This window comes from Temnothorax longispinosus, unplaced genomic scaffold (assembly GCF_030848805.1).
Source record: "Temnothorax longispinosus isolate EJ_2023e unplaced genomic scaffold, Tlon_JGU_v1 HiC_scaffold_21, whole genome shotgun sequence".
NCBI classification, from domain to species: Eukaryota; Metazoa; Arthropoda; class Insecta; order Hymenoptera; family Formicidae; genus Temnothorax; species Temnothorax longispinosus.
Genome location: NW_027270025.1, coordinates 401,654 through 418,041, shown reverse-complemented (window position 1 = coordinate 418,041; position 16,388 = coordinate 401,654). Strand labels below are relative to the sequence as shown.

At 35.6% G+C, this 16,388-nt stretch overlaps 2 protein-coding genes and 1 pseudogene across 2 annotated transcripts; 2 read left to right on the top strand and 1 right to left on the bottom strand.

The window, feature by feature from the left end:
• The first annotated feature begins 978 nt into the window (after positions 1–978).
• Positions 979–16,388, top strand: part of LOC139823905 (sodium-dependent nutrient amino acid transporter 1-like) — a 37,232-nt pseudogene continuing 21,822 nt past the window's right edge.
• Positions 7,476–11,985, bottom strand: LOC139823908 (uncharacterized). The gene is made up of 6 exons (XM_071796381.1): positions 11,542–11,985; positions 10,822–10,970; positions 10,575–10,646; positions 8,266–9,120; positions 7,882–8,164; positions 7,476–7,678 (listed from the first exon to the last, which is right to left on the bottom strand). Exons 1-6 carry the CDS (start codon positions 11,813–11,815, stop codon positions 7,491–7,493), a joined length of 1,821 nt encoding a protein of 606 aa, XP_071652482.1. The 5' UTR covers positions 11,816–11,985; the 3' UTR covers positions 7,476–7,490.
• LOC139823907 (uncharacterized) lies at positions 12,084–16,263 on the top strand. Its single transcript, XM_071796380.1, has 4 exons — positions 12,084–12,419; positions 12,558–12,703; positions 12,826–12,994; positions 13,658–16,263. Exons 2-4 carry the CDS (start codon positions 12,580–12,582, stop codon positions 15,936–15,938), a joined length of 2,574 nt encoding a protein of 857 aa, XP_071652481.1. The 5' UTR covers positions 12,084–12,419; positions 12,558–12,579; the 3' UTR covers positions 15,939–16,263.

Genomic DNA, 16,388 nt, shown 5'->3' with positions numbered 1-16,388 from the left:
TAATCTACATGGCAAAAGTCATAATAAATGGATTTCTATATCGAATTTTAACGCAACTTACAGATCGTCGGAACCGCCGATTTTTTAAGATAGAACTCCATTTATAATTTCAAGGTGTTAGCATTTTAACGTGCGTATCTTGATTTCCGAAATATTTTTTATATATCAGCATATATAAAATATAAATAAAATTCCACTCTGCGGGCCCTGCGCGGCCACCCGGCTGCCAGAGCATCGATTTTACAATCGAGAAATAATCTCAGCGTCGCGTATTAAGGGGAGATATACACCTAGGTGGCCGGAAAAAAGGTCATTTTTGTGAATTTTTTTAAGGAAAACTATTTGAAATTTCGGATTGGGAGTTTTTCTATCTAAAAGTATACACATTCAGGAATATGTCTAATTTTTTTTTATTTAAAAAAATCAAAAATTGACGAGGTTGTGGTATAATCTTTGGAGCGCCGTAAAAAAATCCGGGTAAACGGTACCCACTGGCGTTTCTTCAAAAATCATTTGAAACAAAAAAACCAAAAAGATTATTAAATTAGATGTCTTCTGCGGTCAACGGAATGTTCATATTTTCTAAATTTTGTTGTCGGCGCCGTATTCGACCTTCTTTAGTCTGTTCTTGCGCTTGCAGCTCGGCTTTCGCTATGCGAGTTTCGTCTTCTTGCGCAGCGTACAAGTGCGCGCCCGATCCGACCGATATTCCTAACACGTTCATGATTTCTAACAATGACGTGACACCATTGTTGAACGTGCATGTTGCAAGAAATGCAGCAATGTTAACGATTTTGGCCCCGCTGTGCATCGTTTTTGGAGCTATCTTCCAAATAAGTTGGTTGAAGCTCTCATTGCTGTTTTGTGTGTATCCGCCAACACAGCGTTTCAACAATTTGTCATTGCTGATGTTTTCGTAAATTCTAAACAGGTTTAGACACGCTCTCTTCGAAGGGTCGCTTGGCTCGGCTCGGCCACAAAACAGGCGGCACGGCGCGCTCTCGGAGACGGTTCACTCTCTCGGCTGTAACTTCGTTATTTATCGAGATATTGACTTGCAATTTTAATCAGATATTCTTGAGACCTCAAGCTTCAAGAAAATGCAAAAAAATCGATTTTTTCGACCATGCTAGATGTATATCTCCCCTTAAATGCGCGCACTTACAATCTCGTTGTTCGATTCCCTGGAAATTATGATAATTATAGTTCAATTAATCTCGCCATTCGTTATTTCTGCAGATGGAACTATCGTAGATCTTGATTCGGCCCGACGTGCAAATTCCCAGGCAATGAATCATTATCATCGGCGAAAATTAAGGCAGCACGGCGAAATCTTACTTTACAGCAAGGCAGATTCTTCTTCTATTTGTTTTCTCTTTAAATAAATTACGGAATTGAGGAGAGAATACGCGCGTTTTGAAACAGTTACGCTTTTGAGATACACCCCTCGCATTCCCGTCACCGTTCACTTAATAACTCCTTGTCGCGCCTGTCATTATCTCACAGCGACCGCTCTAAATTTTCATGACATAAAATTTACACGTCAGTTCTTTTCCGTCTGCTCACGCTTCGGCGGAGTGCGTTTTTCATCCTCGAAGCCTGCACCGGGCGTTTCATCCGCGCAGTCAGCGAGTGATTAATCAAACTGATAACGCTTGGTTCTTACAGAGCGGACCTACGTTTAGTCGCACTACCTCCTGACAAGACGTGTACCGCGTGAGAAGAAGAAAACGGCATGTGGATCGTACGTAGGTACGTAAAACGAGTTGATGGAAATTTTGAGTGACTGTGGAAAACGGATCATCGCGGGATTAAATGGGGCGAAAGGTATGCGAGAGGAGATTAGAGAAGAATAAACGTATGTAAGGATAAGGAAAAGAATAATGAAAGCGGCACGAATCTAATTTCTTTATAAAGTTTTTTCCTAATATTGAACGTTAAGTTAATGTTGATTTTCCTCGTAACAATCATCGACTGTGAGAATTCTTGAAATAAACGCTGAATAATATGCTCATTAGCGCGTTAGTCAACTCTTAATAACCTTTTAATTTGAAGCATTAATAGCGTTTCCACAGAGTGATGTTTTCGTGAATCGTCCGCGGATGAATAAGAGCTTTCGCCAGCTTTTATATTCTTCGCTAGAAAAGAGAACGGGGACTATACAGCTACTGCAACGATTGTTTCAGGCGTACGCGGTCTCGAACGGCGTGACAAATCGCGCTTTTATCACAGACGAAGCATCGAAGTTAATGGGCCCACTCATGAAACTAGCGCGGTAATTATCCTTCATGCGAAAAATCAGCAATTCAACTTGTAAGAAGTAAACGCGAGAACAAACGAGAAAAAGTTTTAATTTCCAGATAATCTCAAACAATACGAGAGCATTGCTCCCAATTAAATCTTTGTTTCTGATTAGCGATATGCACGACGATTCGACGAAAAGTGAGATTTGCACAGCCCAACTGCTGTGGGATAATTGTACGGAAAGATAAAGAAAATATTCGTATCTCTCAGGACAATTGTTTTTATTTGCATTGAATGATTGATTCTTTTTGAAATTGTCCCGATAGAGGATCGGCTGTGCAAACACTTTTTTTCCTGCTCACTGCATCCGTGCTCTTCGTGCAGCGGAAGCCAGTGGAGCGCCAGCAATGGGGAAATGACAGAAAATTTCTACTATCCTGCATCGCCATGTCGGTCGGCCTCGGTAATATATGGCGATTCCCGTTCACGGCGTACGAGAACGGCGGCGGTGCCTTCCTGATACCGTACATCATCGTCCTGATCGTCATGGGGAAGCCGTTCTACCTGCTGGAGATGATCCTAGGGCAATTCTCCGGTCAGCCGTGAAGATTTGGGACCTTGCACCGGCATTCAGAGGTGCGCGCGTACTCGCTATCCACGCTTATCCCGGCGCGTGTCCCTCGCTTAGTTCTCAATTTGACGCACACAAACATTGGAAATCTGGGCCCCGGTCAAATTTCTCCAAGCTTTGTGATTTTTTAGCTTATGACTTCCCTATCAAAAGTCCTTATGGACCCGAACCTCCAGGAAGTCATGGAAGAGAGTTATGGGGTATGGAAGTCGACGGAATATAAGTAGTCGAGTATACACGTTTTTACCCTTGAAATGTCTCGAATTCGGAGGGGATCAATTATGATAACTAATGGGACAAAACTTCTTGAACTTGGAGAGGACTATCTGATAGTCTGGCCCAATCTTGGCTATAAAGTCTAACTAGGGTCCGGTAGGGCCCAGCCAGGTTTTTATGATGGAAACCTGGATTCATCGCAGATTTACATTCTGTGACTAGGAATATATTCATATATAATACTAACATTTCATAACTGACCCGACCAATTAAAGCAAGATTCGGTGTGGACCCGACCGGTTAAGGTAAGATCCGGTGTGGACCCGACCAATTAAGGCAAGATCCGGTGTGGACCCGACCAATTAAGGCAAGATCCGGTGTAGACCCGACCAGTTAAGGCAAGATCCGGTGTGGACCCGACCGGTTAAGGTAAGATCCGTTGTGGACCCGACCAAAAGGCAAGATCCGGTGTAGACCCGACCGGTTAAGGTAAGATCCGTTGTGGACTCGACCAATTAAGGCAAGATCCGGTGTGGACCCGACCAATTAAGGCAAGATCCGGTGTGGACCTGACCAATTAAGGCAAGATCTGGTGTAGACCCGACCAGTTAAGGCAAGATCCGGTGTGGACCCGACCAGTTAAGGCAAGATCTGGTGTGGACCCGACCGGTTAAGGTAAGATCCGTTGTGGACCCGACCAATTAAGGCAAGATCCGGTGTGGACCCGACCAATTAAGGCAAGATCCGGTGTGGACCCGACCAGTTAGAGCAAGTTCCGGTGTGGACCCGACCGGTTAAGGTAAGATCCGATGTAAACTTTCCTACATATATCAATATGTATCTATCTCAATTACGAACATTTCTCCCACCAGCATCCGCGATGTTATCAAGGAGGCCAGTGCTTGGGTATTTAACATTTGGTTGATGACGCGCATATCCCAAGAACCATAACACACTTGCTATATGTGCGCATGTCCCGAGAGTCCTAGCTCCTGTCTTACATGTACAGTAATAACCGAGTATAGGCTCGTTATTATCATGTTGTCGGCATCGTTCTGTAAACTGTATCCACAATTGATATCGTGTCGCGTTGCGAAATCTTGAATAGACTCTAAGGCGAACAAGACCAGCTTCTTGTTGATGTACATCTACCGGTAATATTTCGCTATTATCTCTCGAAAGTTTGTCCTGTATATAAGAAGGAGCGAGTTCTATTTGGTATATACCCATAGTTAAGTCTCTCAGATAATTTAGTGTAAGGGGTGGAAAATCTAAAACTTGATTGTGATCGAGTGTATTCCAGATAGCAATACGTCTTCCTAGATTTTCTTAAAGAACTTTGTTTTGTAGGTTATTAGCAGTGCGTGCTCTCTGAAGCATTTCCCTAGCTAAATCAGCTGTAGCACCTTCCATTAAAATATGCTCACGATATCTATTAATAAGTGCCCCGGCTATCAGATAATATTCACGAAGGTGTATAACGTGATGATACGCTACGATTCCCTTGAAGAATTTAAAAATCATTTTTATGTGCCCATTACGAGCTTCCACAATCCATCGACTTTTAGTTATCAATCTGGAGTCGTTCGCATCTTCTGTACTGAGTTGAGTTTGATTTTCTTGAAGTAACGGTGGCATATGAGTTTCTATTCCCAGATTTTGTAGGAGAGGCAGAACATCTCTGTATCCACGATCAACTATAATGATAGCGTTTTCTCCCAACTATTCTCGTAAAGCACCCGCATCATTTTGAAACTCTCTCTCTAGCATTGCGGCATCATTGTTCCTCGCATCAGAGAAATAAGGACCGTGGATATCCAGGATATAACCATCGGGAGCCACTATCAGAGCTGGCTTAACCAGATGCCTTCCTTTGTGTAGGCAGTATGACTGCCTCAGAGCTTGAAAATTGCTTGACTTTTCAATGTAACTGTAAGTGCCATCGATACATGCAATAACCTTTCTTATGTTTTCTTCTTCATTGTATAAAGTGTTAGCAAATTCCGTGACATGTTGCTGGATGTACTGCTCGCGGGTTATTGCATTTAATCTTATGTTTTGCGGTACAAAACGGATCATCAATGATTTCCTGACAGTACTAATCGCCATGCTCACGGCTTGTCTACTGTTATAATTAAATATCGGTTTTAGAAAGTCATCAGACAGTCCTTGCTTGAGCTTGCACAAGAACATTAATAAATCTTTTTTATAGACATACCTGTTACGATTGTTTTCTAATACAGGATCACAAAATGTTAGCATTTCATTAAATTGATCTTTGGTGATAGCAGTAATCGACCTAAACTCATCATCGGAGAATGAATTTTCATTTTCAAAATCTGGTCGATCATTTTTAGCCATTATCCTCAACATGTTCAAAAACTCCAGGAGTTCTCTACCAACGAATCTATACAACCTATCCAAGTACGGGAGTCCAGGTAGTAAAGCCCGTAGAATGCAACCTTCATTATCAAGGTGCTGAGGACAACAGCGAGCATTTTCAGTAATGTAAACATTTGCATTTACGTATGCATTCGCTCTACAGTTCAGAGATAATCTTTCAGTATGTCCATTTCCATGACAAATGAAACAAGCGTGATTATGAACTTGTCTCAAGACATTCAGTCTTGTGTATGATTCATCATTCTTGAATCGCATTTTATCATTGACGGAGCCACGACAAGTCACGACAAACAAATGCGAGAATTCTCATCAATATCAGCAGGAGGCCTTCCTAAATTCCTCCGGAAACGATTAATGATTTCACGTCGATTTTCAGGATTATCTACAGGTATTCGTCTCAACACTCTAGGTCTTTGCACAATACCGCAAATGAAACAGTGTAGTCTGTTTTCAGCCATTGTAGACACAATTTATCTTATTTCAATCAATTTTCATTCATCCCTTGAAAATAAATAGCTATGCATAAATCATTACAAATACTGTGAAGAAAATATTCTGTTGAGGACTGAAGAAGCTAAATAAAAGGTAAATGAAGAATCAAGAAGTTTGTTTTATGGGGGGACCACTTGGTCTGTTATAGCTTTGACAGGACAATACCATGAATCAGTAAATGAAGCAATATCTGAAGTAAATCTCAGATAGGTTTTAACGATTTACTTGCATTTTAAGATTCGCTCCAATAATAGTCTTGATAAATAATAATGAAAATTATGGAAACAAATGAGGGAAGAGATACTCAAGTAAGTTGATAGATAAAATAGTTCTAAAAAAAATTGTTTGTGAATAATTGGGAAACGAAAATCTCTTACTTTAATAAAAATCCTACTAAGAATTTAGGATTGCAAGTGATCAGAGATCTACAATCTGACTCCCAGCGGTCATTGGGTTCCAAGAGACAAAATGTCTGACAAAATGTCAGACTATCTAAGACAAAATGTTAATATTGCGAGTCTTAATATTGCGCAGTATCTGAATATATTCCTAGTCACAGAATGTAATTCTGCGATGAATCCAGGTTTCCATCATAAAAACCTGGCTGGGCCCTACCGGACCCTAGTTAGACTTTATAGCCAAGATTGGGCCAGACTATCAGATAGTCCTCTCCAAGTTCAAGAAGTTTTGTCCCATTAGTTATCATAATTGATCCCCTCCGAATTCGAGACATTTCAAGGGTAAAAACGTGTATACTCGACTACTTATATTCCGTCGACTTCCATACCCCATAACTCTCTTCCATGACTTCCTGGAGGTTCGGGCCCATAAGGACTTTTGATCGGGAGGTCATAAGCTAAAAAATCTCAAAGTTTGGAGAAATTTGACCGGGGCCCAGATTTCCAATGATTGTGTGCGTGGTCCTTTGAGAATTTATTTTGTTACATTATTCGCAAATATATCCAAAATTTTTAAGAATGTAACATTACAGTACAAGAATAAAATTAAATTCGTAGGCGTTGGTATCGCACAATGTATAACGCTGCTGGCACTGACATCCTATTACTCCCTAGCGAAAAAGTATATTCCAAGGTATACAGAAATTTGTGTATCTTGGATATTCAGTTTATGTAGTATTTTGGCTTTATCCGTATACAGAGATTCAATATAGGCATATTCAGTCGTGTGTATTCCGCATACAGAAATTTGTGTATCTTGTATATTCAGTCTGTGTAGTATTTTGGCTTTATCCGTATACAGAATATAGTATATTCAATATAGTATATTCAGTTGTGTGTATACGGAATACAATATAGGTATATTCAGTCGTGTGTATACGGATTACACACGAAACTAAAAGAAATAAAATACATAAGAAAACTTTCACTGAAAATCGTATTTACTCGTATAATAGAGAGTATAGTATTAAGTATAATTATATTATAAAATATCTGTTATAAAACCATCTGTTATAAAATTTGAAGCTGTATATAAGTTTTCACCATCAAGGTTTTAATTGATTATTCATTTGCAGTGCATCTCTTGCCAGCCTTTCTTGTCTTGCTTTTTCACTTTTCTTAAGGTTGAAGGCCTTTCTTCCGATATGATAATTGATTTTTGTTGGTGTTATTCGTTCACTCTTTGGATCCGCTGATTCTTTGTTCAAAATATAATACCTCCGCATTTGAGCTCCTAAAAACAAATTCAGCATTTATTTACAATAATAAAAATTATCCAAATACACACACACACACACACACACGCACGCTGGCACGCACGCATACACACACACACACACACACACACACACACACACGCACACACACACACACACACACACACACACACACACACACACACACACACACAAGTATACGATATACTGAAGAACTAACCATAAATAGCAGCAAGAAGATCTTTTTCTAAAAATTTATTTGGCGGCGCAGTTCTCCCACCATCCAGGAACTTTTTCTTTTGCACATTGCAGCTACTAATAACATGAGTCAGCAATTTTTCTGTGCCAAACATATGCTGTGCAAGGGCATAAATGTATGTTTTGTCACCAGTTTCATTGTTGTTTGATGGATCCATATACATAATTTCAGCAATAGCTTTTATCTTCTCCCAGCCTACCACAGGCACCCATATCGCTGGATTTTCATGTATCAGTATTTTATCCTAAAATAAATTAAGAAGTCATATTTTAATGCTAAATTTATGTAATAATTGAAAATATCATATACTTGATAGATAACATTTCAAATAAGAATTAAGAATACCTCTTTAATATTCTCGAGTGACATTGCTGATGCTGCTGGTTCTTGTGTTTCAGTAGTATCCATAGGTTCGAGTTTTACAGGTCCATTGTCAGCTACAAATGAATCTTCAATATGAAATCTTGAGGTGTTTAATGATAATGACTCAGATGTGGCACGTTCTACGCTGACTGGTAAAAGGCATGCTGAAGGTTTTGATTCTGATAAAGTATTGGTTGTTGAAGTTCTTGATGATACAGGAGTGGATGCTGCACATTTTGATACCGATGTTGGAGATTTGCTACTTGATGGAGAATTAAGTTTTGCAATTTCACTAATTCTTTCTTCATTGCCTTTAAAATTTTCATCAAGTAATTTATTTTTATCAGATATTATTGAAGAGGATTTTTCAATAAATCTGCTTGAAGAAACTGATAATGAAGTTTTCGATGATGATAATGATGACGTATATGAACTTGATGCAATAGTACAAGGTGGAGACTGTGTAAGTTGTTCAACATGTGATTTGGCGCTGTTTGCTGAAGATGATGAAAAATACTCTTTCTGGTATAATATATTAAGAGTTCTTATCTCTTCCAGCTCCTTTTCTAACTTTTTTATTTTCGTTTCCAGTGATTTAATTTTTTTAGCTTTGTCCTGCATAGCCTCCACATGCAACTTCTTAAGCATAACATCATCATCTGAATCATCTGATGATTCTTCTTCCTCTTCATCATAATTTTCATCATAATCTTCATCATAATCTTCATCATTTTTAGTTGCAGTATATTTATCTCGCTTGCTCCATGAAAGTTTCTTCCTTTTGGTAACAAATTTTTCTGCGAGCACAGTATGTGCAGATTCTTTCTTAGTCTTTCCCTACAAGTTCAAAATAATTGTAAAATTTAAGTTACAGTTTCTTTAATTAATAATTTAAAATAAAATATATCAATACATAAAATATATCAGCAAAAAATAAAATTATATATTAAGAGACAACGGCAGTGTCTCGCGCTGTCTGAGTCTCGATTTCACACTTTATTTTTAATAACTAAAAATATAGTTTTATATAATTATTATAAGTTTTTTTATTATAATAAATAATTTATAAACTATTATAATATTTATAATAGTAAATTTATACTATTATTACTATTATAAATATTACTATTAGATATAAATAAGTTTTAAAACTATAATTATTTGTATACTTTAAAAAAATTTAATTGTCTATTTCTAGATAAATCAAATTGTTTTTGTTTTATTTATGGAAAGAATGCATAAGTTTAATGAACGATATTATACAAAATTAAAATAGAAGTAGTAGGCTCTGAAATTGGAAATCCTCAAATGAGAAAAAAGTGGGCTAATTATAATAGAGACAGGCACGGTAAACGTTGCGCAAATGTTTCTTTTTTTATTCAAATTGTTTATTTTCGTACGTTTCGGACCATCCTCAATTCCTCAACAACTATCCATACAAATTAATAAATTATGTGAAGAACAGATGTTCTAATTGGATTCGCTAAAAATATACATAAATATAGAATAACAAATACGTACGCAATAATCGTTCAAATTGAAAATGTACCTCTCTGTGGTCCCAGAAAATTCTCTCGGCGAGCAAGTATAATGAGCCACCCTCCGGTTCCAGCTGTAAGGATAATCAACACACAAATACCGTATATTTTTCTTACGGATTGGAACCGGAGGGAGGTTTATTATTCTTGTTTGCCGATAAAATTTTCTGAGACCATCAGAGAGATTAATTTTCAATTGGAATGATTATTGCGTATGTATTTGTTATTCTATATTTATTTGCATTTTTTGCGAATCTAATTAGAACATGTACGGTTTACATAAATTATTAAATTGTATGCATAATTGTGTGCTGAGGATTGTCCAAAACCAGGACTGAAACGTACGGAAATAAATAATTTGAATAAAAAAAGAAACATTTGTGCAATTAATTCTTAAGAATTATACAAAATGTTTGATAAAATTTAATTGTTTTTCTTTATATTAATTTATGCTTTGATATACGTCTTACTTATTTTCATATAATTGTCATATATTTTTGAACAATATAATTTTCTATTCATACTGGCACAATTTTTCAATCACATTATTTTTGTAGAAATATTTTTACAAATATTTTAGAAAGTACTATATATATATAATATATACCGGGCCTACACATCTGTAGTTATAACTGTCTAATGGACGTATAAAAACTTAGTAAAACAATTCTTCTTTGTTTAACTTTTAAATATATTGTAATAAAGCATCATTCGTTAATATAAACTTTTTTCATGCGTATTTCAGAAACGTACCTTCTTTCCGGTCTTAGTGACCATTTTGCTATCATTTTTTGAGGTTTTAGTGAAATCGTTTTTTGATGATTTCTGCAACAAAATAGAATGTAGAAATTAAATTTAGATTAGAATAAAGAGTAAAGTAAAAGTAACTTACAATTGTATGTATAATAGACATGTTAGAAAATTGCTCTTTATATATTTTAAGAGAGCACGAATATTCTTGTTGCAAAAAGAAGTTTAAAGAGAATACAAGAAGACATACCTTTCGCTTATTTGACGAGATATTTCTTTTACTTGACTGCTGCAATAAGCCATCAGTAGCTCGTGACTCTACCGCTAAGAGCGAAGGAGTCTTAAATCTCTTGTTCCTTCCTGATTCATCTAGTTGCTTTTCTAATTCTAATTCACTTTCTGTAAAACAGAGGAAATTTATTTACTAGTGAATTGGTGAAGAACATTAAGCATTTATCAATCTCGTGTCATGAGAAGAAACAAAATATGTAATCAAGGACAAAAATAATTATATACAATCAATTAACCTTTCGATTACCAAGGGGAGCGGGCCGTTTGCCCTATAAATGATTTGTTTAGAATAATTCTACTAGATTGTTATTATATAATTATAGTTTTAAAAATATTCTGTATTAATATAAATAAAAATAATTGACATTGTATTATATTTTTGCATTAAAATATGTTTACTTACTATATTTTAATATAATTTTGAACGTCATAAACATGCCATTACAAAGGAAATTTTTTGGGGTCAATCGCTTGCCCCTTTTGGTAACTTATGTGTACGCAGTGCACAAAATTAGCACGGTAATTGAAAGGTTAAAAATAATGTTACTCGATCGTTTTTCTGAAATTAACTAAAGTTAATTTCAGAACTTTAGGAAATTAAATTTACTAAAGTTCCAAAATTTTACTATAAAATAAAAATCATTCAGGGGAATGTATGTAAGAATATGTATTATCATACCAGCGACTCTGAGAACGTTGGCCTCGTAGTACCCTGGTTTTTTGTTTATAGTAGCTGAAGCAGTATAATGGGGAATTTCTGATACTTTTTTCGCCATCGAACTGGGAGAATCTTCTTCATTAGGGCTCCAGAACACCTTCAATATTACCTCAGGTCCTTTGTTCTTAACGCCGTCCGGATTCTTCTCAAATCCGTACACAAATGATAATGGGCAAATCTCTTTTTCCCTATCCTTAAGATAGCGCACATACACCACACACTTTTCATTGTCCATTATAGATTAATTCTGAGTACGATTCACGAACGAAATTGGAAAAGAGTGTTTCAGAATTAAACGTGTAAAAGCTGCCTGTAGTGCCTGTTGAGACTTGAGATCACGGACATTCACGATAATCAACAATAGCAATTGCATAAATAACAAATGCAACGCAACGACGCGACGCGGTCCCGCCAAAATGGCAATGGGGGGGATGGAGCCACGTGACCGTGACGGTCGGGACGGTCCGTGTGAGCTCCGAGTTGCTCCGAGTGTTCCGAGCGTACACGGACGTACGCTGGATGAGCTGCGTCGCCCGCGTTTCATTTTTGGTTATAGTACTGGTTGCACTCATCTTCTTCTACTTTTTCCTTCCGTTTTTTATAATGAATAGAACTGGATTCCGCGCCAAAACACTGGGTTTGATACGGCCAACGGCAAAATCGATTAATTTAACCGTATCATCGTTTTTCACTGTATCGCTTTTCACATGCTAATTTTCAAACATCATCAATAACTTAAAGATTTCAGGATATAAATATTGTGAATAAATATTTCACAAATTAATTTTTATTCCCTTATTTTATTGCAGCTTCTAATATTTTTAAAATCCAGTCGATCGGTGAGTTAACCAAAAATAAATAAATAAATAAGTATATATAATATATATAATAGATACATATATGTATATATATTGATATATGTACCGTTCTTTCTTTTTTATAAGTGCTTTCTTTTTTTCTTAATTTCTTAATTATAGAAATCTAAAAAGCAGAATAAATATGTTTGCACCTCGAAAGCGTTATAAGCAATATTTAGAACCGGGAAGTATTGGCAAAATTCCACCATCCACATTGAGACGCTGGCGTAAACAAGGAAAATCAAATATATTTGACCTAAACAAAGGTAAAAAGTAAAGTAAATTTTTCAGAAAACTGTAAAGAGAAATATGTAATTGACTTTCAAAGTATATAGGTAAGCAGAAAATTAATTCATATTTTTTAAATTGTTTCTTTGGGTCCATTTAGTCATGCCTGCAGCTTCAGCTTTTTCTGAACAATCAAGCATTATAAATCATTCACCACCACAAAATGAGCACGATGATATATTTGCTGCTGATTTTGAAATGGATTTGGATTTGGAGAATCAAGAACAGCTGAATCTTGATCCACAAGACAATAATGAAGAGATTGAAAAGTTTGTCGGATTTAGCAGAAAATAATTTGGGGAACTATTATGGATTTTTTTATGATTGCTATTGGAAACTCGAGTTTTTGATTGCAATAATGGGCTGTTGTACATTTCGGAATTAGTTTATTGTTGCTATGCAATAATATATGATTCAAATTGGAATCGTGACTTTTTCTTTACTATTGCTAGGTTGTGGGAAATCTTTCTAATTATTTCGGATACTTACCTACTATATCTAATTATCTATAAAATACATCTGACGAAAAATGGAATTATTGTAATTAAAAATTATTTTATAATAGCTCGATCGATTCCCTGTTTAAACGATAAATCGATTTTAAAACAAATGTATAGTACATAAAAAATTTAAATACATAGTAATCAGAAGACATAGTCGGAATGACAGTAGAAATCTTGCGTTTTCTATCGGAATCGTAACTAGTTCCAATAATAGCTCCTCAAGGCATGTATTATAAAACTTTTCGGAATGAATTTCGATCGGAATTATTTCATTTTTCCACTGAAAAAATATTTCTTGCACAAAAAATTAAATAAATAAGTAAACAATTTTGATGGAAATCCATTCCGAAAAGTTTCGCAATACATGCCGTCGTATCATTTTAATTCCTCCAACATAATTAACTCTTCCCGTTTCTTAAACTGTTGCAGTATTTTGTCTCCTGATATATCAGATGACAGCTGTTCTAGTGATGATGAAAGAAGTACTTTTCATTTTAATTCTGTGCCCCTAAGCTCGGAAAATTTAAACAAATCACTGTGCCCTTCTCTATCAATTACAAAATTCGAAACAATGCTTATGATATTTCATATGACTTTGAGGCATGGTATGACTAGTGCACTGATTGAAGACATTTTAAAATTGGTCAACAAAATAGTAGGTGATGACAACGCTCTGCCATCTAAATACTTCTTTCAAAAACTCTTTTCTCAAGGAACAACTATGGAAACTCAATTTTACTGCCCTACTTGTTGCATTTATCTGGGTCCTAAACACAACTTCAACGACTGTGAAGTAGCTTGTCCATCATGTGATTATCGGAGTCCCGCAAGTTCAATGAAAAGCGACACTTTTTTCATGTCATTTAGCATAAAAGATGGAATAAAAGATCTCCTTCAGAGGCCAGATGTCAACATAAATTTAGATAATCATATTAATGTAGACAATGTAATACGTGATATATATGATGGTACAATTTATCAGTCTTTAAAAAAAGAAAATATACGCAAAAATGCTTTGACGATTACTTTTAATACTGATGGAGCAAGTCTCTTTCAATCTACTGGAGGTTCTTTGTGGCCAATATTTTATACAGTAAATGAAATTGTTCCAAGTCAACGTTTTAACCCAGAAAATGTACTTTTAGCAGGGTTGTGGTTTGGAAATAAGTCTCCCATTATGGATGTATTTTTTAAACCATTTGTAACTGAATTAGTAGATCTAGCTAAGTGTGGAATTTTATGGGACTGCCCTGGTCGAGGAATTGTTGAAAGCACTGTATATGCTATTTGTTGTGTCACAGACTCAGTAGCAAAGCCTAAAGTTCAAAACATTGTACAGTTTAACGGAGCATTTGGCTGTGGATATTGTTATCATCCCAATGTTCCTACAGTTATAAATAATGAAACTGGTCGTACAGCTCTGAAGTATGTGCCCAATAAAATATATGCATATAGATCAGATAAAAAAATTCGAAAGGATATGAGGAGAGAAAATATTGACTTAGGAGTAAAAGGCAAATCTTGCATATATAATTTACCAGAATTTAATATGTGTTTTGGGTTTGCAATTGATTATTTACACCAATCTTTAGAAGGCGTAATGAACAAATTGCTATCTCTATGGTTTGATTCAAGTAATCATCAACATAATTTTTATATTGGGACATTTATTGGACAAGTAGATAAAAGACTGTGTTCAATAACTCCTCCAAGTTATGCATCAAGAAAGCCTAGGTCACTTACAGATAGAGCACGATTTAAAGGAAATGAATTTAGAAGTTTTCTGCTATATTATGGGCTTCCATGTCTTCTTCACATATTACCAGAAGTTTATTACAACCATTTTAAAAAATTAGTCACTGCCGTATATATTTATCTCCAAGAAAAAATAACCTTTTATGAGGCAGATTTTGCTGACAATTTACTTCATGAATTTACTATTGAATATAGCAGACTGTACTCTGAAGCTAATGTTGTGTATAATATCCATTTATGTATGCATTTAGGAAAAATTGTCTCTATGCTTGGTCCACTCTGGGCTTATTCCACGTTTGTTTTCGAATCAGGCAATGGATTTCTTAAAAGATTGATTAAAGGCACAACTGGTATTGTAAGTCAAATGGGGCGCAAATATGTTATGTCCAAGAATGCCTCCAAATTAGTACGTAGTAAACAGTATAATGTTCGCAACGATATTTTAGAGTTTTGCTCAGACATATTTATGTATAAGCAAATGAAAAATTACACTGTCTGTAATGAATATACTCTTCTTGGCAGAAAGTATACTTCAGAACTTACTGCAAATGAAAGGGATCTTTGCAATATTTTATTAATAAAATCCGTTTCAGTAGACTGCTACAATAGAGTTGTTAAATCTGGAGTCATTTATCAGGGAAAAAGGCACTCCAAACAGCAGCAATTTAATGACTCTTGTGTTCGACTAGATTGTGATGGTGCTTATGCATATATTGATTTAATATTTCTAGCTTATCAAGAGCAGTCATTAGACGTGTTCTGCTTCATTCGCCCAATACAATTGGCTCAAAACAGAAATCCTTATATGCCTCCACATATTAAGCAATGCAGTCTAGATCCATTTGGACCTCTCCAAATATGTAAGATGGGCAATATATCGTCTAAATGCATTTTAATCTGTTGTGATGGAAAGAAATATGTTACTGAACGACCTAATACTTACGAGAAGGATTAAAAAATGTTTTTTATTCCATAATCTTTTTATATGTATATATTTTGACTTTCAGTTATTTGTGTTTTAAATTATTTTTTCGATGTATGATCTCAGAAAAGTTAAGTGAAATTTTAGAGTAAAAATTTACTGTTATTTTATTTATTTCCAAAATGTAATTAAATGCGCATGGTGAAGAATATATTGTGATAAACATTTAAAGCGAAATGGTATTCAATTGTATTTTCCTTTCGTGCACCTTTCAGTGACGGTGCTTTATAACTCACCTTAAATTCTACTTAAATTATGGCAAATGTAAATGCTTTCTGAATAAAGGTCGTGGGAACTACATGCAACCTCTATACATTCCTACATATTATTTCGTGTGCATATATGTATAGTTTTCTCTTCTGTTATGTATGTGCGTTTTTTAGAATACAATTTGGTATACTCTGAGACGTTTTTTATAACTGT

What these genes read in the sequence shown, in the direction of transcription:
- LOC139823908 (XM_071796381.1), bottom strand. Translation starts at nt 11,815, where the DNA reads ATGGACAATGAAAAGTGTGTGGTGTATGTGCGCTATCTTAAGGATAGG. An exon ending in CAACGTTCTCAGAGTCGCTG is followed by an intron (nt 10,971 to 11,541) that starts GTATGATAATAC and finishes TCTGTTTTACAG; the next exon opens with AAAGTGAATTAGAATTAGAA. An exon ending in CACTCGAGAATATTAAAGAG is followed by an intron (nt 8,165 to 8,265) that starts GTATTCTTAATT and finishes AATTTATTTTAG; the next exon opens with GATAAAATACTGATACATGA.
- LOC139823907 (XM_071796380.1), top strand. Translation starts at nt 12,580, where the DNA reads ATGTTTGCACCTCGAAAGCGTTATAAGCAATATTTAGAACCGGGAAGT. An exon ending in TATATTTGACCTAAACAAAG is followed by an intron (nt 12,704 to 12,825) that starts GTAAAAAGTAAA and finishes GGGTCCATTTAG; the next exon opens with TCATGCCTGCAGCTTCAGCT. An exon ending in AATAATGAAGAGATTGAAAA is followed by an intron (nt 12,995 to 13,657) that starts GTTTGTCGGATT and finishes AAACTGTTGCAG; the next exon opens with TATTTTGTCTCCTGATATAT.